At 44.9% G+C, this 27,475-nt stretch overlaps 1 protein-coding gene and 1 pseudogene across 3 annotated transcripts in view; both read right to left on the bottom strand.

The window, feature by feature from the left end:
* ASH1L (ASH1 like histone lysine methyltransferase) overlaps window positions 1–27,475 on the bottom strand; it is a 180,968-nt gene that overhangs the window by 128,881 nt on the left and 24,612 nt on the right. For all 3 annotated transcript variants that reach the window (XM_059413755.1, XM_059413757.1, XM_059413756.1), the window contains one exon: window positions 22,486–23,006. In XM_059413755.1, the coding sequence (XP_059269738.1) occupies window positions 22,486–22,905 (420 nt within the window). In that variant the 5' untranslated portion in view covers window positions 22,906–23,006. The remainder of the gene's footprint in view (window positions 1–22,485; window positions 23,007–27,475) is intronic.
* On the bottom strand, window positions 4,567–4,667 carry LOC132026333 (U6 spliceosomal RNA; annotated as a pseudogene).

Below are 27,475 nucleotides of genomic sequence, written 5' to 3'. Positions count from 1 at the left end.
ACACGTATTCCACACTTCTACATACTCACTTTACTCATCGAGGGAGTATCAGTTTTTCTGTTTTTTTACCTACTGATGTTATTATACTCCCTTACATTTCTAGGAAAAAACAACCAACCATACATAGTGCCTTTTTTCCTTTAAATAAACAACTTTTGAAAAAAATTTTATTTATTTGAGAGAGAAAGAGAGAAAGAGTGTGTGTGTGTGTTTGTGTACGTGGGCACGATCATGAGTCGGGGCTAGGGGCACAGGGAGAGGGACAAGCAGACTCCCCACTGAGCAGGCAGCCTGACACTGGGCTCAGTCCCAAGACCCCAGGACCACGACCTGAGCTGAAGGCAAATGCTTAACTGAGCCACCTAGGCGTCCCTCCTTTAAATAAACATTTTGAGATAATTGTAGGTTCACCTGCAGTTGTGAGAAATAACAGAGATCCGGTATACCCTTTACCCAAGTCCCCCCAATAACACCTTTCCAAAGTATAGTTACCACAACCAGGATATTGATATTAACATAATCCACTGACCTTATTCAGATTTTCCCAGTTCTACATGTATTCGTGTGTGTGTGTGTGTGTGTGTGTGTATGTATATGTGTTCACTTCTATACCATTTTATCACCTGTGCAGGTGCATGTATTACCACTACAGTCAAGATACAGAATGCTCCCATCACCGAAAGGATCACTGTGCTGTCCCCTTATACCGCACAGCTTCATATTTTTTAACTAAGAAAATTGTAACTGCAGTTAAAGACTGCCAGCCTTGGCTACCAATTGCTAATGCCATAAATGCCTTAAGCACAGGGCTACCACACCATTCTATAAAAATAAAAGATACCTATAAACTTGTTTCCATGAAATATAAAGCAAATCTATTTCTATCTTGCCAAATTACGTTGAAATAAGCATATTTTTGTCAAAATAGGTAAAAAAACAAAAAACAAAAAATAAACAACCTTTGCTTTGACATTTAAAGACTCAATACTTTCAAGGACTAAAATGAAGCCCTTGGGCACCTGGGTGGCTCAGTGGGTTAAGCCGCTGCCTTCGGCTCAGGTCATGATCTCAGGGTCCTGGGATCAAGTCCCGCATCGGGCACTCTGCTCAGCAGGGAGCCTGCTTCCCTCTCTCTCTCTGCCTGCCTCTCTGCCTACTTTTGATTTCTCTCTGTCAAATAAATAAATAAAATGTTTTAAAAAAATAAATAAATAAATAAATAAAATGAAGCCCTTACAGAACTATATGGCTATTTATTACAAAGGATACGTTTTAATCATTAAAAATTACAGATTTTCATTCTTGAACAGTGGAAATAACACAGTAATATACCTTGAATTCAACAAATCTAACAGGAGTGTGTGTAGTCCTCTTTGTGCACATATTCAAAAGTAAGCTGAAGCAAAACTTGCCCATACTCAGAAGCAGCTGAGCACGAGCTCAGGGAAGATTATCGTGTTGTCTCCCTTTCTGTGTATCTTTTTAAGGCTTCAGAATACTATGCTTGCTTTCTTCTCATTCTTAGGCTCCGCAAATGTCTCGATAATTTTGGAATTATTGGTTTCCTCAAGGTTTTACAGAATGAAACCAGAGCCAGGAACAGGATTTCTGGGCAATAGTATTAACTCTGAGAGAATTCTCTATTATTAATTTTCAATGATCATAAAGCTAAAATTTTCTGTGATTTCTGGAATCAGATTTAGTAAATTATCTTTATCTTTTTATTTTTATTTTTTAAAAGATTTTATTTATTTATTTGACAGAGACAGAGATCACAAGCAGGCAGAGAGGCAGGCAGCGAGGGGGAAACAGGCTCCCCACTGAGCAGAGAGCCCGGGGCTAGATCCCAGGACCCTGAGATCATGACCTGAGCCAAAGGCAGAGGCTTAACCTACTGAGCCACCCAGGCGTCCCAGTAAATTAATTTAAAAAAAAAAAAATTATGCTTACCCATGTTTTCACATTTATTAAGATTTTATTTTTAAGTAATCTCCACACCCAGTGTGAGGGGGTTTGAACTAACTGCCCTAAGCTCCACTAATTGAGCCAGACAGGAGCCCCTTATTTGCATATAATTAAGCAAAAAACCGAATTATTCCAACTTTCTTTTAACTTCTCCTGTATTTGGAATGATCTGTCCTTTAGCACTACTTATTCTATTTATCTGTCTTCCCTCCCTTCTGTCTGCTTCCGGGCTACACTTGCTACATAAAACCTTCCGTTTCATTTCCAAACCATTAGGTCTTTTTGTTGTCTGCTTTTATTAATTTCTAGTCTTTCTCCATCCTGACCAGAGAATACGGTTTGTTTTTATTCTTTATGGTAGTTTACTGCAAGTTCCATTTTTGTGAAACTCCATCTGTTACGGACTGAAGTATGTGCCCCAAAATTCGAATGCTAAAGCCCTAACCCTCACCCCCTAAACGTGGTTGAGTCTGGAGACAGGCCCTTGAAGGAGACCTCTACTTCAGCATAAAGGAAGTTAGAAAGGTGAGGCCCAAATCTAGGAAAATGGGGTCCCTGTCAGAGGAAGAGAGCCCAGAGCTCTCCTTCTTCTGCATTCACAGAGAAGAGATCACAAGAGGACACATCAAGAAAATGACTATGTCTAAGCCAGGAAGAGAGTCTTCACCAGAAACCCACCCTGACAACAAAATGATCTTGGACTTCTAAACTCCAGAACAGAGATGGTTTTTAACCCATCTGGTCTATGATTTGTTGTTACGGCAACCCTAGTAGCCTGACACACAGGAACATTTTTGTTTCACTTGGGACTTTTCATAGCCTAAACTTTTTTTTTTACACTGTGTGGAATATACTTTTTTTTATCAGTTAAATTTAAAATTCTAGAAAATGTATACTTCTCGAAATTCAAAAACCGATCACGTAGTTTTCGATACTTGCTTTCTATCAGTAGCGATTAGATTAGCACACTCTCCCTGCTCTTGCCTCATCACTCACTTATAGGACTGCTGACTGTTTTCACTGTATTACATCTTTATCCACTGTATCACCTTTAAATGACATTTTCCAACCCTTACTATAATATTTGCTTTAGCCTTCCCATTCTTCTCCTGGTTGGCTAACAGAAAGAATGAAGGTTGTCTTCCACAGTTTGCTGAAGAATGAACATAATATACTCCAAATTCAAGTGTTCAAAAAAGTTGGTCAATATCCTTTTAATACAGATGAGCTGTCCGACTTGAGGGCATTAAGAAAATTGCTATTTTGGTTCTGAATTTTGACAAGAACACGCTGAAGTTTATCCTCCCAGAGGTAACTTGATCCTTTGACCTGGATCACAAAGGAGATTATAAGGTTCACTGATCAAGTCTAACACTGCAGTTGTTTCCATGACACATAATCTATAACAATATTAAATGAGATCTAACAAGCCCTCTCAATCTATTTATTGAAATTTTCTATTATTTTTAAATTTATTTTTATCTTTTAAAAAGATTTTCTTTATTTGAGAGAGAGAGAGAGAGAGAGAGAGAACACACGAGTGTAAGACAGACACAAGCAGGCGCAGGAGGAAGGGGCCGAGAGAGAGGGGAGAAGCAAACTCCCCATCGAGCAGAGAGCCTGATGTGAGGCTCCATCCCAGGACTCTGGGATCATGACCTGAGCCAAAGGCAGATGTCTAAACAACTGAGCCACCCAGGGACCCAGAAATTTTTTTATCATTTTAACAATGTCTTTACATTCAGCTAATAAAAAGTTCGGCCTTTCTATTTGAAGATGCCAATCACGCATACTTTTACTTCTTCCCTCTTCCCATTCTATCACACATTGCCCATCCTTTTGAACTTTGTTCATTTCCATCTTGTTCCTTCTTCCCCACTGTTTTCACATGTGCTGCTTCTAACTGCACTTTTCTAGAATTTTTTTCTTCTATTTGTCTTTGTACACCTTCAAATGCCTCATATGTCTCCTGTGTTCTTGAAACCGTTTTATCCTTCATTGTTTTTACAAAAGTGACTGTTTTTTTACAATTCCCAGCAAAGTATTTGGAAACAATATCCTTGCTACATCTGCAATCCAGTCTGCTAAAACTTGTCAGCAGGGGAAGCCCTGTTCAGAACCGACAATTACTTATTCTCAGCATTCAAAGACATAACTCTTTTGTTCCCTAACCTTTCTTTAATTGATGGTTGGAGGCGGATATTTAACTGTTGCTCCTCTAATTCTCATTGTTTTATATATATTTTTGTCTTCGATAGTCTAGAAATTCACTTAATGTGCCTTAATATAGACATAGCTTTATCGGCCCTTCTTAGAACGTGTCCATCATGAATATTCAATTTGGGACTATTACCCTTCAAATATTAGGTTTCCTCAATTATTCTTCAGGACTCCAACTGGGACATATTAGACTCACAATCATCCTTTATCTACTGTAATTCTTTTTACCCTATTTGACATCTCTGGCTGTGCTACATTCTAGGTAATTTTCTCAATACTGTTTTCCAGGTAATTTTCTCAATACTGTTTTCCAGTTCACTATTCTATCCACAGCAGTGTCTAAATTGAAAGCTAAACTATTATTCACTGAGCCTTTATATATTTCTTTAGGAACACTTCAAAAATTTGTCTGTCTTCCTAGCCCAGGGGCCATCTTCCCTGTATCATTCTAATTTTAGCACATGTACTGTCAAAACAAGTACGACTGAGTCTTTAAATGTAAATGACTCTACTTTTTTCATCATAAAAATAAACCGTTCATATCCAGAAAATATATTTCATTGGCTTCTTTTGAAAATCTGCCTGGTTACCTTCATCTCCCCGCCCCCAATTATGTGTGTGTGTGTGTGTGTGTGTGCATGCTATTTATTAATTATTTTTATTAAGATATAATGTATTATTTGTCCCAGGGGTACAGGTCTGTGAATTGTCAGGCTTACACACTTCACAGCATTCACCACAGCACATACCCTCCTCAATATCCATAATCCCACCACCTTCTCCCTCCTCGCCTCCCCCCAGCAATACTCAATTTGTTTTGTGAGATTAAGAGTCTTTTATGGTTTGTCTCCCTCCTGATCCCATCTTGTTTCATTTTTTCCTTCCCGATTAATTTTAAATTCTTCTCTAGACAGGAGTATATTTTTCTGGGAGGAAGGTAACAAAAATATATGTAAAGGAAACCACTGAGATATTACCTTTTTTTTTTTTAAGATTTATTTGTTTATTTGGAAGAAAGAGAGAGCACGAGCAAGCACAAGCAGAGGCTGGGCGGGCTGAGGGGGAAGGAAAAGAAGCAGACTCTGCTCAGCAGGTACCCCAGCGCAGGACTCTATCTCAAGACCCCAATATCATGACCCGAGCTGAATCCAAGAGTAAGACACTTAACCCAACTGAGCCACCCTGGCTCCCCACTGGGATACAGCTTTTAAAAAAATAACAACAATGAGAAACTGTACTTAAAAATTTTTTTTAAAATATTTTATTTATTCGTTTGACAGAGAGAGAGATCACAAGCAGGCAGAGAGGCAGGCAGAGAGAGAGGAGGAAGCAGGCTCCCCGCTGAGCAGAGAGCCCGATACGGGGCTCGATCCCAGGACCCTGAGATCATGACCTGAGCCGAAGGCAGCGGCTTAACCCACTGAGCCACCCAGGTGCCCGAGAAACTGTATTTTAAAATGAACAAAGATATGAACAAAGCAAAGAATTACATAGCAGAACAAGAAAACATGTTCAAACTCAACAGAATAATGGAAGAAATAAATGCTACAAGATAGGGCTTTTATATTTTGTCATTACTATGAGTGACTACCAAAAAAGTGAAGGAGAATAAAGAAAATGAGACCTTGTGAAATACAGTCACAGAATCTAAAGAAAGGGCAAGTTATAGGAGGAAGATAGGAGAATAGTAAAAATTACAGAAATATTTTAAAATATCTCCTTCTAAAAGATATTATCAATTTATACTTCAAGGCAGATTTTTACCAAGTTTGGCTTCAGTCTCAAGAAAGCCAAACAACTGGGACTCCTGGGTGGTTCAGTGGGTTAAGCCACTGCCTTTGGCTCAGGTCATGATCCCAGGGTCCCGGGATGGAGTCCCATATCGGGCTCCTTGCTTGGCGGGGGGCCTGCTTCCCTCTCCGCCTCTGCCTGCCACTCTGTCTGCTTGTGTGCGCCCATGTGCGTGCTCTCTCTCTCCCTCTGACAAATAAATAAATAAAGTCTTAAAAAGAAAGAAAGAAAGAAAGAAAGAAAGAAAGAAAGAAAGCCAAACAACTAAATGCTTACATTCATGTTATTTCTGGTATTCAAAACTTAGAAGTAATCAACATAACAGATTACTACCAATTTTTCTAACACTGTCAGTAATACAAATAAGGCATCACACTTGGATTTGTGGTATTATTTGAATATTCACTTTATTTATTTTTCTAAGATTTTATTTATTTATGTGACAGAGAGATCACAAGCAGGCAGAGAGGCAGGCAGACAGGGGGGGAAGCAGGCTCCCTGCCGAGCAGAGAACCCAACTCGGGGCTCGATCCCAGGACCCTGAGCCGAAGGCAGAGGCTCTAGCCCACTGAGCTTCCCAGGCGCCCCGAATATTCACTTTAACGAATTCTATCTGAAACATGAAGAACTTTCTTATGGGCATCATGTGTTAACGTTAAATAAGCAGAGGTACATGTATTATTGTAAAACCGAAATGCTGAAATATATATAATCACAAAAGCTGTTAGTTGCTAAAAGAACCATCACACAGCGCGCCTGGGGCTCAGCTGGTTCCGCAACACCCTTCGGCTCGGGCCACGATCCTGGAGCGCCGGGATCGAGCCCCCATCGGGCTCCCCACGCGGTGGGGAGTCAGTGTGCTTCTCCCTCTGACCTTCTTCCTTGTCATGTTCTCTGTCTGTCTCAACGACTACCAAACAGTCAAACGAGGGGACTGACAGTATAAACAGGTCATCTAAGTCAACGCAAACAGGTCAAGTCCTGACGCTGATGGAACGTAAGGGATCATAAAAGACTGGGCCACAGACTCCCGTTCTTACCGTCATCCTCGCCTTCCTAGCATCTTCCTGCACTGGGCGAAGGAACACGGAACAGTGACTTTTAGGTGAAACGTCTTACTCTCACCCTTGGAGCTTTCAAGAGAAATCGCTCTTGGGCACTCCTTCATGGTTCGCGCACACGAAATCACAGCGTGTCCACGCGGCTCAAAGGTTCCCGCGAGGAGCCGCAGAGCGAGCTCGCCCCCCGCCTCTGCTCCAGGCCTAGAGAAAAGTCTAAGAAGTCGGGGCCGTCAGAGCACACGGACACGCGTGCAACAGCGGGGCCCTCCGCGCAGAAACACGTCTCGCGCCGCCGAGTGACCACGGCCCAGCGGCCGCAGCGCTCCTTGCGCTCTGCCCACACGCCCCCGAGCAGCGCTCCTACACCCCCTGCGCGCCACCGCGGCCGGCCCGGGCCAGCTCGCGCCCCGCGCCACACACGCCGCCGCACGAGCGCCCCGCAGCCCGAGGTCAGCGCCGCCCCGCGTCCGCCGCCCGACAGCGGCAGCTCCGGCTGCCCCACGGCGCGCGCCGGGCCAAACGGACGTGCAGGACGGACAGTCGCGGACAGACTGACGGTTCCTGGTCGTTTCGTGAATGCGGACAGCAGAACAGACGCGCAGGACTCCGGGCGAGGTCGCGACCCCGGAGCCCCGGATCGAGCCCTGCATCCGGCTCCGCAGCTCGGCCCCTCGGCCCGCGCGGGCGGTGTCGCGGGGCAATGAATAAGCAACGCTGTTGGCGAGCGGTGTTCTGGGCACGTGCTCCAGGGCCACGTCCGCAGAACCGGAGCCGCGGTCCCGCAGCGGCTGCGCCCGAGACCCCGGAACTCACCGCCCGACGGCCGCGGAGGTGCGGAGCGCTCCCCGCCGTGCACCGGGACTCCCGGAGGGCCGCGCGCGCGCGGCACGCGGGCCCCGGGCGGGAGCGCGCGCGGCCACCGCCGTCCGCGGCCACACGGAAGCTGGGACGCCCCGGCGCGCGCGCGGCCGCGGCCGGAAACGCAGACGCGCGGCCCAGTCAGCGGCCCCGCAGCCTCGGCGACCGCGTGCGCAGGCGCGGCGCCGCCGGGAAGTCGGACGCGGGGAACGCGGCTGCACACGCCGCAGCCAGCGCGCTCCCGGGGCCGCGGCGGACGGGAGGCCGGGGCAGGGCAGACTCCCGCGGCCGCCCGGGCTGCGGGGACGCGCCGGACGCTGACCGGCGGCCCGGGACAGGCTGGGCGCTCGACGCCGCAGCACGACGGCCGGGGCCGGAGCCCGCTTCCAGCCCGGCGTCCGCCCCGGGTCCTCACCGGGAGGAGCACCGCCGGGGGACGGGAAGGGACCCCGCGGGGGACGTCGGAGGCCTCCGGCGACGCTCCTCAGCACGGCCCGGCCTGTCGCGGCGGGTCGAGCCCACACGCTCCGCGGGAGGAAACGCGCGCTCCCGCGGCGGACCGAGAAGCGCCCGTGCGGCCGGCGGATCGCGCTCCCGCCACCGAGGCTGAGCGCGGGAGCCGAGCCCGCCCCGCGGCACTCGAAGTCCGGGGGCAGCGGCGCGCCACCCCGGGAGCCGCGGGACGGGCGACGAGCGCCGCGGCCGCCGGGGAAAGCGGCCCCGCGGCTCGGCGGGTGGCCCCGCGGCTGCGGCTCCCGCTCCCCGCGCGGCCGCGGCTCGGGGCCGTCCGACGGTGCGTCCCCGCACGTGCTCCAGCACCGCCAACTCCGAAATCGGGCTGGAGCGCCACCGCAGAGGCCGGCGCAGCGACTAGGAAGAGCGCGGCGGACGCGCCGCGGGCCGAGCACAGCGGCGGGAACGGGAACACTGAGAAACGCCGAACGGCCCGCACGCGCTCCTTAGCGGCCTCACCACGGCTCAGGAAAGAAGGAATCTCCGAGTTGAAGGCTGTCTCGATAGCAACCTCCAAAACTGAACAGAAAAAAAGACTAGGAAAAGACAGGCCAGGAGATGAAGAACCGGCAACGGCACGGCGCCGGCGCCACGGGAACACGGCAAGGGAGCCCGAAAGTCCGGAAAGCTCAACGAACAATAAGCAGGAAAAATGCAAACAAAACAAACCTACACACATCACTTTCAAACCACAGAAGTCATAGATAAAGGGGCGCCTGGGTGGCTCAGTCAGTTAAGTGTCTGCCTTGTGCTCCGGTCATGATGCCAGGTCCTCGGCCAGAGCAGGACATCAGGCTTCTCTCTGCCCCTCTGCCGCTTGCCCTTGTTCTCTTCAAACAAACAAAACTTTCTTAAAAAGAAAGAAAAAAAGGGGGGGAAAAACCCTGAAAGAAGATGGGAAAAACACCTTTCCTACAGAAAAGCAAAGGTAGGAATTATATCTAACGTCTTCTTGGAACCATGCAAGCAAGAACAGCAGACTGAAATTTAAGTGTAAAAAAAAAAAAAAAATCACCAACCTGAAATTCAGTATTCTGTGAAACTACCCTTTAAAAATGAAGAAGAGGGAAGTCTGGGGGGCTCAGTGGGTTAAGCCTCTGCCTTCAGCTCAGGTCATGATCCCAGGGTCCTGCGATTGAGCCCCACATCGGGCTCTTTGCTTGGCAGGGAGCCTGCTTCCCCCTCTCTCTCTGCCTACTTGTGATCTCTCTGTCAAATAAATAAAATCTTTTTTTTTTTTTTTTAAAGATTTTATTTATTTATTTGACAGAGAGAAATCACAAGTAGGCAGAGAGGCAGACAGAGAGAGAGAGGAGGAAGCAGGCTCCCCGCTGAGCAGAGAGCCCGATGCGGGACTCGATCCCAGGACCCTGAGATCATGACCTGAGCCGAAGGCAGTGGCTTAACCCGCTGAGCCACCCAGGTGCCCACAAATAAATAAAATCTTAAAAAAATAAATAAAAATGAAAATGAAGAAGAAATAAAGACTTTCACTGACAAAAATTGAGGGACTCTAATCCAGCAGACCTGCTTTTTAAGATGTTCAAAGTTCTTTAGAGAGAAGGAAAATGATGGTTCAGAAACTCGGATCTAGAAAAAGAAAGGAATACCACTGAGGAAGGAAAAACTGAAGGTGACATAGAAGCTTTTATTTTTCTTATTATTAGTTGATATAACAGGTAAGTCTGTTTAAAATAATAGCAACAATGTATGAAAAGGCCTGATATCCTTATATATAAGTGAAATGAACAATGGTGATGATATAAAGGAGGGTAGGGAGGAATTTGGGTGATTTTGTTATCACAATGTACCCTTGAAATGATAGTGTTATCTGAAAGTGAACTTGGCTTAGGTTTAACTGTGTATTGCCAACTCTAGTACAACCACTAAAAAATGTAAAGGAAAAGGTTTATGGACAAAATTTTCCCCAAATAGTAAGAAACATTAAGTTACTCATAAAACTATGTTAGAAATTAGAAACACAGGGGCTGGCTCAGTCAGTTTCATAAAATCCCTAGGTTTTGTTATCTCATCATGTAAGGCCTTTAATTCTGATGTCTCCCCAAAAGTTTTCATTTGCTTCTGTGCAGCTATATCTCAAAATTAATTAGCAATGTGCACTTACAGAGCAGTCTGTATGTGAGCATCTCTGTAGTGATTTATGGTCATTAAAATGAAATAAAAGATATGAACAGGCAACAATAAAAAGCAGCATGTGAATTAGCAAGTCACTGTGATGATGTTCAGGCTTAATTCCCTGGGACTTAAAGAAAGCTATGCCGTCTTTCAATGTGGTTCAATAATGACTTTTTCCATTAGCAAGATCAACAAATAAATGAGAAATATTCACATTTGCTGTACCTCATTTTGTACACCATTCAAACAAACCATGATACAGACTCAAGCAGATATCATTAACATCCAACACTTTAAGAGAAAGTGAACTGCCCTATCAGCCAAATGCAGCACTAATTAGAGAAGATTCTACTACAAAATGCAAGAAATGAGGATGAACCTGCTGGAACTGACTATGAGAGTTTGACTCTTCCTGGTACATTTATAGCCGTGTTCACAGTGCAGCAGAAGAGATCTGCTTTCCCCTCCATTTACGGCAGCAGAAGCTGCCATAATGAAAGGTATTTTGGGAAGAGTGGCATCTTGTTTTGTCTCCAAGGCTTAAGACGGATCGTTGCTGCCCCTTAGCTGTTTGTGTATGTAAAGAAAAGAAGCCTTTACAGAAATATGAGATCCACCATAATTTGCATAACAGCCGCTGCCGTGCAGAAGCTGGGCCCCAAGCCAACCTCTCTCCTCTTTTCCACTACAAAGTAAGCAGCGCAAGCAGCTTCCAAAACAAACAGTCCGTATGAAGGGAAGACAACAGAAGCCTACTGAAAGCAGGACCTGTACACCATCAGGTCTTCCAGCTCCAGTAACTTTTGCCAACAAGAACCCGGGAGCGGAAAAGCAGCAGCGGATGATGCAGTCTTCTATTCTGGACCTGCTCCTACGCCGGTACAAGGAAGACTGCTCCCACAGAGGACACAACTCACAAGGTGCGGTTAGATGAGAGAATGGGACCCCTTACTTCCTGGATAGAGCTAAGGAGCCTAAACACAAAAAAAAACTGGTCAAAAATGGAAAAAAAGGCCCTGGGATAAACAGCATCAACAGCAGTGATGATAAAAGTGTCACTAGGGCTCATTTGTATCGTCTGTTAGTGATTGAGTCACTAAGATGTGTTAAATGCTTTGAAAAGGTACCTGACATCCAAAAATGTTTTCCTAAACTAAGAACCTAATGCGGGGCTGTTTCCGAATGGAGACACTGCAGACAGCTTGGTTTATCTCTCCGCGATGTGGAGACCCACACATCTGGCTTCGTCTGACCTACTGCAAGATGAACGGCTTTTCTAAGGGTCGTCAAAGTTGTGATTCACCAGGAAATTCATGAAACAGCCACAGATAATAACGCTAATTTCTTAAAAGCAGCAAACTATAGATTGTTTTAAATAGACCTAAAAGTTTTAATACACACTTTTAGTAACTGAAAGGAGAAAATATGAGTATTTCAGTTGGGGAAATTTACGCAAAAGCACCATCTCAGGGCTACAGAAACCAATCCTCTGTTCTTGAGCTAGATGAATGTTAAGGTGCGTAGTTCTGGTGCTGGGGCTGGTTTTGTTTGTGCTGTTGCTGTTTTTAATGCCTGCAGATCTTGACACACAGTCCATAATCTCAATGACCTATTTTTGTTAAGATTTTATTTATTTATTTAACAGAGAAAGAGAGACAGTGAGGAAGGGAATGCAAGCAGGGGCAAGGGAGAGGCAGAAGCAGGCTTCCCGCTGAGCAGGGAGCCCGATGCGGGGCTGATCCCAGCACCCCGGGATCCTGACCTGAGCCAAAGGCAGACCCTTAACCATCTGAGCCCCCCAGGAGCCCTTAATGACCTATTTTTTAAGTAGAGTTTTGATCCTTAAATGCAAAAACTAAAATGATTGCCCTAACATTCAAGGAGCATTCATTCACTAGTAAACAAAAGAAAAACCACGAACTGCACTACAAGGTGACATGTTAGACAATGGAACCATGCGCAGTGGAAGCGGCGAGGTTACAGCTCAGGGGCCCTTCCCCAGCACTGGGCGACAGGTGGGCTGAGGCTTTCTACTGTCCCATCGGCCCTCCTTTCTCTATTTCAAATGAAACTTTTTTCTCTTTGCTTTTTATTTAAGAACTTAGTAACAAATTCATCTTTCTAATTTTTCATTTTGATGTTAGCTAATTTACTTCTTGAGATTGCAACAGAAAAATGTGTCATCAAGTGCGTGCAGGACAATTTCCAGTTGTCTGATAATTCCTAGCGTCACAATCAATAAGCAGCTTAACAAAAAGTGACCAAGCATCCTTTTGCTCTGGCTTCTAGCCATCAGCATCTGTCTGTGACTTCCTCAGCAGTCTTTGTAGTTCCTACCCGTGCAATGAGGGACTAGACAAGGAACTACGGGATAATCACACTCAGCAATTTCGGTGCAAAATAAAAAGGTGGGGTTCAGAAGCAGGGTCTACCTTACTTCATTGTTGTTACTGTGAAAGTTACCACTGAATTCTGCAAGTGTTAGGATCATCTTTCTCCTTTCACATATATTCTGAGGTGTTACTAATCCCATGTAGCTTGGCTAAAAATACCTAAAATATTCTAGTGTACCTATCTACCATCTGTGCGTCTGTGTCAGAATGCCTTTGCCCATCTCCTAAACTCTGACTTCCTAACACAGTAGCAGAACTCTTTACTACTAACGTGTTTTGACGTTGAGATGTTTTCTAAAACTAATGGTAATATACACACAGTAGACAAAAACTTGACTGTTACAACATGAAGGTAGAAAAAGACCAAATTTAATAGCTCAGAACCTATTTTGTTTGAAGCGTGAGTAGTGGTTACTATCTCACTTTACCAACACTGCCATTTCTGCCATCTTTGCTCGTATGATTTTTTTTTTTTTTTGCTAATCTGTATAATCGCAATTTAGATAATAGACTCCAGATAAACAAAAGCCTTAGGAACACCATACATCCAGTTCGAAGACCCATATCTATAAAAAGGGTCCCAAGGACATCACAGTTAACACGCAAACAATGACCCACTCCCTTCATTGGGAGGTCTCCCTCCAGTCCTACATACTTCTGTTTAACTCCTGACATTAGGTACTCGCTGGGACCAAGTGTCCTCATCTTTAACAAAAAGATGAGGTCATTATTCAGATCTTGGATTATGTCCTCATATTTTCCCACCTTTTAGTTGTAAGGGCAGAAGGGGGAATTAAACATACAACAAGTTTCCTTTTCTTCTGGAAAAAGAATTCTTAATTCTATGAAACAGAACTACATTAAGATTGGCTTTAGGGGCACCTGGGTGGCTCAGTGGGTAAAGCCTCTGCCTTCAGCTCAGGTCATGATCCCAGGGTCCTGGAATCAAGCCCCGCATCGGGCTCTCTGCTCTGCAGGGAGCCTGCTTCCCTCTGTCTCTCTCTCTCTCTCTCTCTGCCTGCTTGTGATCTCTCTGTCAAATAAAGTTTTTTTTTTTTTTTCAATCTTTAAACAAACCAACACCACGAACAGTCACATTGAGCTTCGCCAGCTGTATCCTAAACCCCTAATACACCTCAATTCCCTTTCCCCTTTTAGAGTTAAATCCCTGCAACCCATGCTTGACCCGGCTCTCCATCGCCACCTGCTGGTGCAGCTCTGTGCGCTCCACAAGCAGCACCAGCCCGCCCAGAGGCCCTTCAGTACTAACAGATCAAAGTAAGATGCGGGTACTGTAGCTCGGTAAGATTTAACATTTCAGCTAAAAAGGACACGGCTCCTACTAACTACAACTAAAAATAATTCCAAATTTCTCTAAAAAAAGAAAAAAAAACTTTCCAAAAAATCAATTTTAACTTCAATGTTTCCTCTTTCTAATATAAAGTACAGCCACAAAATGTCAGAACTTTAAAAACAAAGGGAAAAAATCCTTAAAAACAAATGGGAGGGGCGCCTGGGTGGCTCAGTGGGTTAAGCCTCTGCCTTCGGCTCAGGTCATGATCCCAGGGGCCTGGGATGGAGTCCCGCATCGGGCTCTCTGCTCATCAGGGAGCCTGCTTCTCCTCATCTCTCTATCTGTCTCTCTGCCTATTTGTGATCTCTCTCTCGGTCAAATAAATAAATAAAACCTTAAAAAAAAAAAAAAAAATGGGAATGGTCATACAATTTTTTTAAAATTTTATGTTAGAAGCAACACTACATGGTTCAAAAATTTAAAAACTTTGTAAGTCAAAACAGAGAAGAAACTTTCACCCAAGATTTCTTAAGAAGAAAATGTAGACAAAAAATGCAGTTTCCCTAAGTTCTGAGTATGACACAAGAAAGCAGAACATGTAAGCCCCCCCAACTAGTCCTCCACAGTGTATTTTCTCAGCACTCGCCTACACTAAAGGGCTTCAAATTCTTGTCCTGTCATCACAACTGATAAATGTCTGTGCAACACGCTAGCTGTGCCTCTGCGCCCTTATATTTACTTTGGCCCCCAAAGCCTCTTTCTTTCTAGCAGTTCTAGCCAAGATGCCAATACCGAATTCTGAACACGAACCCCTCTGCAAATCTGCCCAGCATACACTCCACCCACCTCCTCCCAATGACTCTGTGAACTCCTCAACACTCTGCATGTGTTTTTATTATGGAAGCTACCACACAGTAACAACCTGTGTACTGCCCAGGATGGCACTTCAGTATTTTATGGAGAAACAGATAAATCAAAGAATACTGTGAGGCTAGAGATTGTTTAAAATTAAGTGACCCAAATCCTGACCTTCCGTTGTGAGAAGTACAATCATTAATAACAGAAGTCATACCAGTAAATTTCCAAGTAATACAAGTAAACGATTAATCCCCTGACCAGTTAGCTGAAGTGTAACAGACACGGGCGCCTGGGTGGCTCAGCCAGCTAAGCCTCAGACTCTTGATTTCGGCGTAGGTCATGAGATCCAGGCCCACATCACACTCTGCACCGGGCATGGAGCCTGCTTATGAGTCTCTCTTCCCCTCCTCTCCCTCTGCCCCACACCTCTGACCCTGGCTCATGTGCACTCTTTCTCTCTCTCTCTGGGGAGGAAAAAAGTAGGAAAGAAAGAAAAGCCAAAACCTAGATAGTATCTAACCCATTTTTTCCCTCAACATTTCATTTCGAAACAATTGGGATTTGTGTGCAGCAATTTAAAAACTGCTCGGCAAATGAGCTGTACTAAGCAAGGGCTGAGATACTATTATTATTATCCGTATGTTTTCTTATTAAAGAAACATTAAACCATCAGTTCTGTAATTAAATAAAATCTCAGACCGAAAGGGCTTAATTAGAATACTTGGATTCATGTGGGTTTTAATAACTCTCCATAAAAATCACTTGACTCAAATTCAAAATTACCTCTTCAATGAGCTGTTTCCTAAAGAATCTATTACGTCAGTGCAGACATTTCTTTCCCAAACAGAAAACTATCTTTTGGAGGAAAATTATAATTAGCGCTGTAAATTTTATTTATAATCCATTGTGCTCATTAAAGCCACTCAACTAGGCTAAAATGACACCAAAGAAACTATTCACTGGCAAAATGTCAGTCAGCACAGCACTAGAGGCTCAACACTCTGTGACCTAAACTGTTATCAGGGTACACTGGCACTGAAACAGACCCCAATCCCATTAACCTCAAACAAGTTTCAGTTTTAATAACCGGCCGCAGGAAAACACATTTTGGTTACTCTTCATCTGTCTCGAAAGTGCCTGTTTGGGCAGAGTCGCCTGAGCAAACCAGGGTCACACGTAAGTACAGATGCTGCGCGACTGTGACACTGCACTGCTGCTTACACGCCAGAGAGGAAGGCACCAGCACCGCCACCGTCTACGTCTGGGCATAAGGCATGTAGGAGATACTAGGGCTTCCACCTCTATCCTCACTTGCTGAAATGCTGCTGCAGAAGAGTGGAGAGACCACTCAGACAACTTCCGAAACGACAGACACCACATGAAGTGGCAAGACAACAAAACCCAATTTGCACAAGAAGTTGTTTTTTTATTTTTATTATTTTTTTAAGATTTTATTTATTTATTTGTCAGAGAGCGCGAGCACAGGCAGATAGAGAGGCAGGCAGAGGCAGAGGGAGAAGCAGGCTCCCTGCTGAGCAAGGAGCCCAATGTGGGACTCTATCCCAGGATGCTGGGATCATGACCTGAGCCGAAGGCAGCCGCTTAACCAACTGAGCCACCCAGGCATCCCAAAAAGTTGTTTTTCAAAGATTTTATTTGTTTATTTGACAAAGACAGAGACCAAGCATGAGCAGGGGGAACGAGAGATGGGGGGGGGGGGGAGCAGGCTCCCCGCTGAGCAGGGAGCCTGATGCAGGACTCAAAGATCCCAGGACCCTGAGATCCCGACCTGAGCTGAAGGCAGCCACTGAGCTGACTGAGCCGCCCAGGCGCCCCTTACAGGAAATGTTTTTTAAAAAGACTGTATTTATTTCTTTACCTGAGACAGAGAGAAAGAGAACGCGCGTGCAAGCAAGCGAGCACGCACCCGCACGGTGGGGGAAGGGGTTCAGGGAAGGGGAGTAGCTGACTCCCCAGAGAGCTCAGTGTGAGGCTCAATCTCAGGAACTCGGAACCATGACCTGAGCTGGAGCAGACTTGGACGCTGAGCCGACTGAGGCATGGAGGCGCCCCAACTGTTACTGCAGGAGGAGGGAGACACACGCATTGACCTGTATATACCTAATGTCTTTGTGGGAGACGTTACAGACTCAAATGTTGGGAGTGATTTTCCTGGAAGATTCTTTGCACCAATTTTGGCTCCAAAACAACTAGTTCTTGGGGCACCCGGGTGGCTTCTTCCTCTCCTTCTGCCTGCCTCTCCCCTGGCTTGTGCTCTCTGTCCAATAAATAAATAAAATCTCTAAAAAGAAACAAACAGGGGTGCCTGGGTGCCTCGTCATTAGCTGTCTGCCTTCAGCTCACATCAGGATCCCAGGGTGCTGGGATCAAGCCCTGATGCACCCGGCTCCCTGCTCAGTGGGGGGCCTGCTTCTCCTCCCACGCCTCTGCTTGCGTTCCTTCTCTGTCTCTCTCTGTTGAATAGATAACATCTTTTAAAAAATAAATAAGATTTTAAAAACTTAAAATACACAACTAATTCTTAATGAAGTATTATTTTCCAAATGTAAATGTAAACCTGAAAATGCATTCAGTATACACATCAGTTTTCTCATTTTGATTGAGAAATGGTTGTTCTGCTTAATCGTTATCACAGTTGGTTAGGGGTTATCACGAGATTGTCTAAAAGGCGATTCCAAAATAGATTTACTCAGCGAGGAGAAGGGTAACAACGGTAACAGTATTTCGTTTTTTCCTTTTTTATCTCTTAAATTCTGAATCATAGGAGTTTATTACCTAATCAAATAGCATCTTCTGGTCCAATATCCATACTCTTACACATGATTTTATTTGTCGTGGGAGAGGCACAGAAGGAAAAGGAGACGGAGAACTGTAAGCAGGCTCCACACACAGTATGAAGCTTGATGGGGGGGGGGGGCGGTCAGGGTCAGTCTCTCCACCCACAGACCATGACCTGAGCTAAAATCAAGAGTCCGAGGCTTAATTCACGGACTCACCCAGGCGCCTCTACACATGACATTGTTTTTAATAATAGCTTCCCACGTCCGAAGTATCTCTTGCAGTCTGAATTAGTTCCTGAATTCACAGAGCAAGAATGATAAAACCCTGAAAAAAACATAAAGAAAAATCTTCAATAAACGGGATTTGACAGTGATTTCTCAGATAGGACTCCAGAAGCACAGGCAACAGAAGAAAAGACAGATAAGCAGGAGTTCATCAACACTGAAAGTGCTCGTGCATCAGAGCACATGGTCAAGAGGGTGAGAAGACAACCCTCACGGGGGAGTTCACATTAGCAAGTCCTGCACGCAGAGTGTATAAAGAACCCTGAAAACTCACCAATAAAAAACAGCACAATTCAAAAAGTTCCATACCAATTTACTCAACACCGGCTGTGGACGAGAGGGCTTGTTTCCCCAGATTCCTGCCAACACTCAATTATTATTATTATTATTATTATTATTATTATTATCATTAATATGAAAATTTTCAGTTTTGCCAAAACTTAAATACAGAAAAGCCTCAAAATTACTGAAACATAAACCAACCATACCTTCACGCCGAGTACACAGCGTAAGTCAGTTTTATCTATAAAAACAAGTTAAAAAACATACTAAAAAATACATTACAAATACTTTAAATAAAAACAGAATTAGGACCCTTAAAATCTTTAATATAACTTTAAATAAAAGACATTAAGAGCATCATCCTCTAATATTTTCTCAAAAGAATGAACTAAACTTCAAACTCCAATTATTAACGTGCCAGATCCTAAACAATGAATTGAAATTTTTCGTAAATTAGTTGATGTATCTGAATCCCTCTAAATAACAGAGTTCAGAGGCGCCTGGGTGACTCAGTGGGTTAAGCCTCTGCCTTCAGCTCAGGTCATGATCTCAGGGTCCTGGGATCGAGTCCGCATCGGGCTCTCTGCTCATTGGGGAGCCTGCTTTCCCCTCTCTCTCTGCCTGCTTGTGATCTCTATCAAATAAATAAATAAAATCTTAAAAAAAAAATCACAGAGCTAATGAGTAAACTACTATAAATTTAACAGTATGTCACATAATTCAAGAAAAGGAAAAATTTCACTCATGGAACTAAACTTGGGTTTTGCTTTTTAAAATTACATAAACAGTTTAAAAAATTACATATACAGTTACCAATCATTCAATACTAATCATAACAGCAAATACTTTATTTTTTTCTAGAGGGTCTTGTGTTTGCTTTCTGAATACTGCCAAAACAGAAAATAAATGGAGAGATAAAATATATGATCTATGTTTTCATTAGAAATGTAAGGCCTGGGGCGCCTGGGTGGCTCAGTGGGTTAAGCCTCTGCCTTCGGCTCAGGTCATGATCTCAGGGTCCTAGGATCGAGTCCCACATCGGGCTCTCTGCTCAGCAGGGAGCCTGCTTCCTCCTCTCTCTCTCTGCCTGCCTCTCCATCTACTTGTGATTTCTCTCTGTCAAATAAATACATAAAATCTTTTTAAAAAAAAATAGAAATGTAAGGCCTAATATTTGCTTTATTTTTTATTTTATTTTTTTAGGGAAGGAGAGAAGGAGACAGAAAATCCTAAGCAGGCTCCATGCTCAGCACAGAGCCAAACACGGGGCTCGATCTCACAACCCAGAGACCACAATCTGAGCTGAAACCAAGAGTTGGACACAACTGACTGAGCCACACAGGCACTGTGTAAGATCTGCTTTAAAAGCAACACTGACAAAAACCCAACTGCTTTTAAAGAATTGGGGGTAAATGTTCCAGGTGCATTTGGTAAAGGCCTGTTTTAGAGACTACAACATGCCTCGTAATAGTCCCTCTTTCCTTCCTTAGCCAAAGATGCTTAGTCTTTTTCGAGTCATGAACTCCTCTGAGAAGCTGGTCAGAGCTACGCAAAAACACAAACCTGGATCCGGAGCGGACCGCACCGTCGCAAAGACAGCGCAGGGACCGCACGTTACATAAAGCCCTACCTCAGGCTGTAACAAGGGAAAGAAAACATTCACAGGAACCTATCGCATGCCAGACGCTTCATATAAATCTAATTCTGCATACAGCCACTGAGGAAGGGCATCCCTACTCCCGCACTATGAATGAGAAGACCACGTGTGAGTGAGAGAAAGCAAGCTGCTTATGTGTGGTTGTTAAGCCAGGATTTCAACTGGGTTCTGACTGCATAGCCCGTGCATGCCCTTTCCACTCCTGAAGCACTAATGCAAAGTTTACTAACACACCCAACATCCTGTGCTAAAGTAGCTGCCTGAAAAATAAACATCACCTTATGACTAGCAGTTCTGTTACCGGCCTCGGAAACCACGGACTACTCGGACTACTCGTAACAAGATACGTAACAAGATACACGATCGATCGCAACCACCCCATGCCGAGAGTGAGTGTGTGCTGCAGGTAAAATCCACTGAGTACAAGACCTCGTCATCAGTGTGAACTATTTAAAAAAAAAAAAAAACACGACTGCAGAAACATTACAAAAGACCATCATATTGGAGACTTTTACAAACCAGCTGTAGAAGATAAGCTCTAACATTGTTTCAAGGAAAAAAGCCAGATAAAAATCTTTTTCAATCAACCTTATGAAAATCCTTGAGTTCAGCAGGAAATCCTTGAGTTCATGAGGAAAATAAGGCTCAGGGGAGGTTACCCAGGTTAGCAAAGATTCATTGAGTTCATTTTTGCAAATATTGGTAGAACACCCATTTCTTCCCTGGCTTCTCATCTAACTCACTCACAGTTCATTTTATCAACAAAACACCCCAAGCTACTTTATATGCCTATGATCTTTGAAGAATAGCAACTATTAAAAATTTCTGGATGCTACAGCAATTTGAAGAACAAAAAGCCTGCATCATTATGGTTTCTGCTAACATGCAGAAAGCACATGAATTTGATGTTAAGTAATCAGTAAAAATCGAGTGATTTTATGTAGCAATATTTCAAAATTTTAGCCAAAATGTTAAGCCAAGTGTTTCTACCTCGATTCATTGTTTTACTTATATTTACAAATAATTTAAATATGCAAGTGGGCACATATGGTGCCCATCGCCTAAAATTAAATATTGTATGAAATGGCTAGAGGAGCCTGGGTGGCTCAGTTGGTTAAGCATCTAGCTGACTTTGGGTCAGGTCATGATCCCAGGGTCATGGGACTGAGCCCCGTGTCAGGCTCCTTACTCAGCTCAGAGCCTGCTTCTCTCTTTTCTCCCCACCCCACTCCCTGCTTGGGCTCGCTCTCACGATCTCTAATTAATACAAAAAACCTAAAAAAAAAAAAAAAAAGAAAGAAAAAAGACTAAAACTTGTGATCAACACATAACCTAAAACAAATCTAGAATCTTTACAGCAGAGAATAAATAGGGTTAAGAAAAATTAGTGTATTTTTTTTGAAGATTTATTTATTTATTTGAGAGAAAGAGAGAGAGAGACAGTGGGAGTACAAACATGGTGAGCAGCAGAGGGAGAGAAGCACGTTCCCCGCTGAGCAGAGAGCCCAACGCAGGACTCAATCGCAGGATCCCAGGATCACGACCCGAGCCAAACACAGTCAGCTGAACCGACTGAGCCATGCAGGCACCCTGAAAAATTAGTTCCTGTATTTGGATGGCCTATGAGAAAGAGGGAACAAAAAAATAAAAAATAAAAAGAAATAAATTAGAGAAAAAAAGAGGGGACAATTTTTAATGTATCAACTTGCTTTGAGTGACAGGAATTAATCCTTGTATTAAACAATTCATTTTACAAAAGCTTTCAACATATGCGGCGCCTGGGTGGCTCAGTTAGTTAAGTGTGTGACTCTTCATTTCGGTTCAGGTGATGACCTCAGGGTTGTGAGATCAAGCCCCGCTTAAGATTCTCTCTCTCCCTCACCCTCTGCCTCTCCCCTACCCCTCACACTCTCTCCCTCCTTCTCCTAAAAACAAAACAAAACAAAACAAAACAAGACCAGAACCAAAAACCAAACCAAACCAAACCCAAAAACCCACAAAAGCTTTCAACATGGTAGCGAACTGGATCCTTACCGCCACCTTCAAAGGTAAGCGGTTTCATGACGGTTCAACATCTTTGAGCCTCAATTTCTTCCCCGTCCGACTGCCCACCACGGGAGGAGACGGGCGGCTTGTCCTGCACACGCAGCCCGCACGAGCCGGTCCCCGCCTCGCACACCCGCCCCACGAACACAAGCGCCCTCGCTGCCCCGCCCGTGCCCGGCCAGCCTCGCAGCCTCCCGCCGTGTCACACACAGACTCGGAACACGGAGCTCGCGACCGGACTGCCCGGGAGGAGAGCGGGCAGCAGACAGGGCACTGCGGGCCGCAGCCCGCGCCGCCGGCCAGCAGGCCGACTCCCCCGACTCACCCGTTTGGAAGGGCAGCGCTCGCTCTTCTCGCCCGTCATCTTCCCGCTCTTAAGTGCTTTCCTCGGGTGCTTGCTGCTTGTTTTTATGGCAGGCCGACACACATAGTTCTCCAAGTTCTTTGGAGGCTTTTTAGTTCTCTTAGCCTGAAGGCCAATTTTCAACTTTAAGTTTCCTTCTGAGAAGTTTGTTTCTTTCACTGAAAACTGCTGCTGTGCGCCGCTCAAACCGTCCTCCGGGCCGGCCTCGCCGCCCCGTGCCCGGGGCCACTGGCGGAGGTCCTCCTCCCCTCGGCCGGGGCTCTGGAGCTCCGCTTCTCTCGCGCTCCCCGCTGTGCCGGGGCCGGCGGCAGAGGGACTCCTCCTTGAAAACCCTTCGGAGTCAGAACCCAATCCTAACATAGCAGTGCTCCTAGGGTCCATCACAAGTGTCTGTTATTGCCGAAGAAGCTTATGAAAATTTTACAGAACTGCGTTCCATAAAAAGCAGGGATCTTCAAAACTTGCATCCAGCATCTCTTTCTCTGCAGAATAAACCATAACAAAACTCATGAGAACAGAAAGCAACTACTGATCAATATGGAAAATGGGCACAAAGGGAGAGGGACAAGGAGGTCAGGAAGAACCCCAAATCCCAGTTAAAATGAACCGAAATACAGTACAAAATGAATTTAAATTAGTTTAGTTATAAATAAATTTAAAATTTCAGAATAAGCTTATTCTACAGATATCATAAACAAGTTGTAGTAATACATGTTATGGACTGTTAGTGCTCCACCTTTTATAAGAGGTTTTGAGCTTTTCAGGCCAGGACTCAGGATGGAATCATCTCCGCTCCTGGTGTACAATTAAATTCTGAATTCATTCACTCATTCATTCATTCAAAAATATTTCCGATCTCCTATCATATGCCGGGTATTGTGCAATAACCTGGAAACACAGTACTCAACAAAATAGACCCAGTTCCTAAATTTACGAAACTTATACTCTAGTAAGAAAAACAAACATTAAAAAATTGTTAGATAAATGATTTATAACACTTGTTATAAAATCTTTGAAAACCAGAAATTTTACAAGTTTTCCTAATAGTAAGTAGTCAGTTGGCATGCTTTAATCCACCAAATCCATAAATATTTTTCCAAATTCATAAAATATAAACAAGTAAATTATTATGAGATGTGTACCTAACTTGCAAATATAAATAAAGTACCCGGGCAACCTCCCTTGTCACAGAGAAAGACCTTCAGGAAACCAGATTACCAGATAATCACAAGGCTGACTGACGAACGAATACAGAACCAAAATAATTCACTACTCTTGAAGACTGACAGACTAGCCTTTACTCTAAGCATATATCCAATAAAGATCCAGGACAAGTATCTGAAAAAAGACCATCCTATTCCTTAGAACATTCCCTTTATGAAGCAGAGAATTTCATAGTTTAAACTCTGTGCCTTAAGACTTCTTTCCAACGAGACTGTAAGATTCTCAAGGACAAAGATCATATAGCTACTTCACACCTTGTATAGGAATGTAAGTAAAATACATAGTCCAACGCCTGGCAACACAGCAAGGCTTTAAGAGAAAGCACCAATGATCAATTATCATAACTAACGGTAGCAGCAGCACATTAAGTGTTCAGTAAATGCCGGCTGACTGACTAAACTCCCAAGTCTGTTCGCACTCTGTTCATCCACAGGAACAGTCGCGGGGGTAACCTTTCCATCAGCTCACTCTGATCATTCTTGCTAACGCTGCATAGAAATTTTCGAGGCTGTTCATAATTCGGCTGGAAAGTATGCAAACTTGCTTGTCCTTGCTTCCCAACACACATCCCTATACCGTCGCCAATTCGGTCTCCTTACTGTCCCTGACAAACCACGTTCATTTCTGCTTCTGTGCCATGTGTTCTCTTTCCCTCTCAAAGTACAAAGTCTGGGGGCACCTGGGTGGCTCAGTTGGTTAAGTGACTGCCTTCTGGGGTAGGTCATGACCCTGGGATCCTGGGATCAAGAACCCTGTCAGGCTCCCTCCTCTGCGGGGAGTCTGCTTCTTCCTCTCCCTCTGCTGCCCCGCCCACTTCCCCGCCCCGCCGCTTTCTTTCTCACTCTGTATCTAATAAATTAATTTTAAAAAATTAAAAGTAGGGGCACCTGGGTGGCTCAGTGGGTTAAAGCCTCTGCCTTCGGCTCAGGTCATGATCCCAGGGTCCTGGGATCGAGCCCCGCATCGGGCTCTCTGCTCAGCAGGGAGCCTGCTTCCTCCTCTCTCTGACTGCCTCCCTGCCTGCTTGTGATCTCTGTCAAATAAATAAAATCGTTAAAAAAAAATAATAATAAAATTTAAAAATAAATTAAAAATAAAAGTACAAAGTCCTACTTTGTCCGCAATGGGTTCACAATCCTGGAATTTAAAACACTGAGAACCGCAAGCTTTTTCATTACTCACTAGTGACAAAACCTGAGTGACAGACCTGATTGGGATCCGTTTTGGTCTTAATTACAAGTTTTTGAAAACAGTCCTACATTTCAATGCAAAAATATTGCTGTGCTTGATGAAAGAGCTCTGCTCTAACCACCACCAGCTTGGGTGGAAGTAACCCAACCTACACTATCTTTCTAAAAGCAAAACCCAAACTTTTGCATGGTGCTTTGTGGACTTATGTCTTAATACTTACATTTAAGCTTGCACTGACCTGATCCTTCCCTGAGTGCCTTTATCCATACAGGACTACAATTTGAGTAATCAGCTTTTTCCCCTTCTTCCGTATTTGTCATCTACATCTCAAAAGAAGACTGTAACTATCCCCCCCCCCCAAAGGCTATAATGACAGTGTTAAGCTTCATTGGGGTAGGGACCTCTTCTGGTTTGTTCACAGCTATTTCCCAGCACCCAGAACAGTGAACAGCACATACAGTAGTGCCCACTCAATAGCTGAATGAATGAATTTTAAGGCCCCGATGGCTTCTAACGTAGCGTCTGGCGTGCAGAAATGGTTCTCCTCTCCTTTCTCATGTGACGACACCCTGCGCTGTAAGAGTCCCATGCACAAGTTTTATCTCAAATGTTCACTGTATGTCTTTCACAGAGGCGTTTTCTGTAAGCCTACTACGGTATCTTAATCCCCCTAGCAACAGCTTCAAAATTGTATCTTATACCTCCTCCTTCCTGTCTCTGTACTGTCAAAGCTGGTCTAAGAAAAACAATCATGTTCACTGAACTCATTTTACATTCCTGAACGCTAACCCCGACTGGACCCTTCGTGCTAAAACCTGTCTCAATCACTCTCCTACACAACAACTTGAAGTCATCTCCAGCCTCACTGACTCTGCTTCCAACCTGACGACGGCAGCAGGAACAATCAGAAGGAAACTGCCACAGGCTCCACCATATTGACACCTACCCACCTGCTGTGTGTGTTCCTGCAGATTCTGCCTTCCCTGTGGTCCTCAAATACTGGCCCGCCTGGGCGGCTCAGCCCCTTAAGCATCCCACTCTCCGTCTCGGCTCAGGTTTAGAGCTCAGGCTGGGATCCCACGTTGGGAGTCCAGGCCCAGCTTGGAGCCTACTTAAGAAGATAACAATAGGGACGCCTGGGTGGCTCAGTGGGTTAAGCCTCTGCCTTCAGCTCAGGTCATGATCTCAGGGTCCTGGGATCGAGCCCCGCATCGGGCTCTCTGCTCGGCAGGGAGCCTGCTTCCTCCTCTCTCTCTGCCTGCCTCTCTGCCTACTTGTGATCTCTGCCTATCAAATAAATAAATAAAAGCTTAAAAAAAAAAGAAGATAACAATAATTTAAAAATACATACACTTCTAACCCCTCCCCTCAAGCACTAGGCCTACCCTCTCCTTGCCTTCTCAAGAGCTTTACTAGGACAACTATCCTATCTCCCTTGCACCATCCGCTTCTCCTTTTTCCTCTGGATAATACCAGTCAGCATGAAAACATACTACAGTATTTCTCATCTAAGAAAACTCCTCTTGACCCTCTATCTTCTACCAGCTTCACATTTCTCTGCCCCCTCTCAAAACAAAGCTTCTTCAAAGAGCAGTCCACTCTTGCCATCGCTAAATCCTCACCTTTTTTCTTTGAAACGCACCAATCATAGTTTCACCACCACCTCTCCAAATAAAATGCTGGCCAAGGACACTGACATACTCTATACTACTAAGCACACCGGTCAGTTCTCAGTCCTCTACCTGACCTTGTCACAGAACATGACACAGCGGAACAGCCCCATCATCTCCACACTGACTTCCAGGCGTCCATTCTGGATTCTTCTGCCTTACTGGCTAGTCACCCTCAGTCTCCTTTACCAGTCTCCCCTTCCCCCCCCAACATCAAACACCGGAGCACCCGAGGGCACACTCTTCCCTTCCCCATCTACGCTTATTGCTAAATGAACAAATCCAATCTTTCGGCCTTGTACAAATTCCACCCAACATTGTTGATTTACAAGTTTCTATCACTAGATAGAGGCCAGCTGGGACCTCTTCCTAGAACCCCAGAACCCTGTATCGAACTGCCTGCTCAACACACTGCCTAGATGTCTACTGGTTAGACACCACACGCTTCGTCTGCTTCAAATCAAGTCCTCTTCTACCCCGTCCCCGTCCCGGTCCGTTCTTCCCACGGGCTTCCTCATCTCCGCGTATGAATGCAACTCCTGCTGGAAATAGTTGGGCTGAAACTTCCTAAGCTCCTTGAACTCCTTTCTCCCCCGTGACTCACACGTCCATTGTCAGCCGACGGCTCTGCCTTCGGAGCAGCGCACCCTGCGGCTCTCGCTCACCTGACAGCTGCCGCTCAGAGCCACGTGCTCGTCCAGCACCTGGACCACCCAGGAGTCGTCCCTCCACTGGCCGCCCGCAGCTTCGGCCGCAGCTTGGGCCCTCCGTATCTCCTTAATCTCCTCAACTCAGCAGCCAGGTGACCCTTAGAGCTTGTCGATCGATCGTGTCCTTGCTCTGCTCCACACCCTGTCCACCCTTTC

The sequence above is a fragment of the Mustela nigripes genome, chromosome 10 (assembly GCF_022355385.1).
Source record: "Mustela nigripes isolate SB6536 chromosome 10, MUSNIG.SB6536, whole genome shotgun sequence".
Classification (NCBI taxonomy): domain Eukaryota; kingdom Metazoa; phylum Chordata; class Mammalia; order Carnivora; family Mustelidae; genus Mustela; species Mustela nigripes.
Note: the sequence above shows the minus strand (reverse complement) of the source record. Positions and strands in the feature narration are given on the sequence as shown.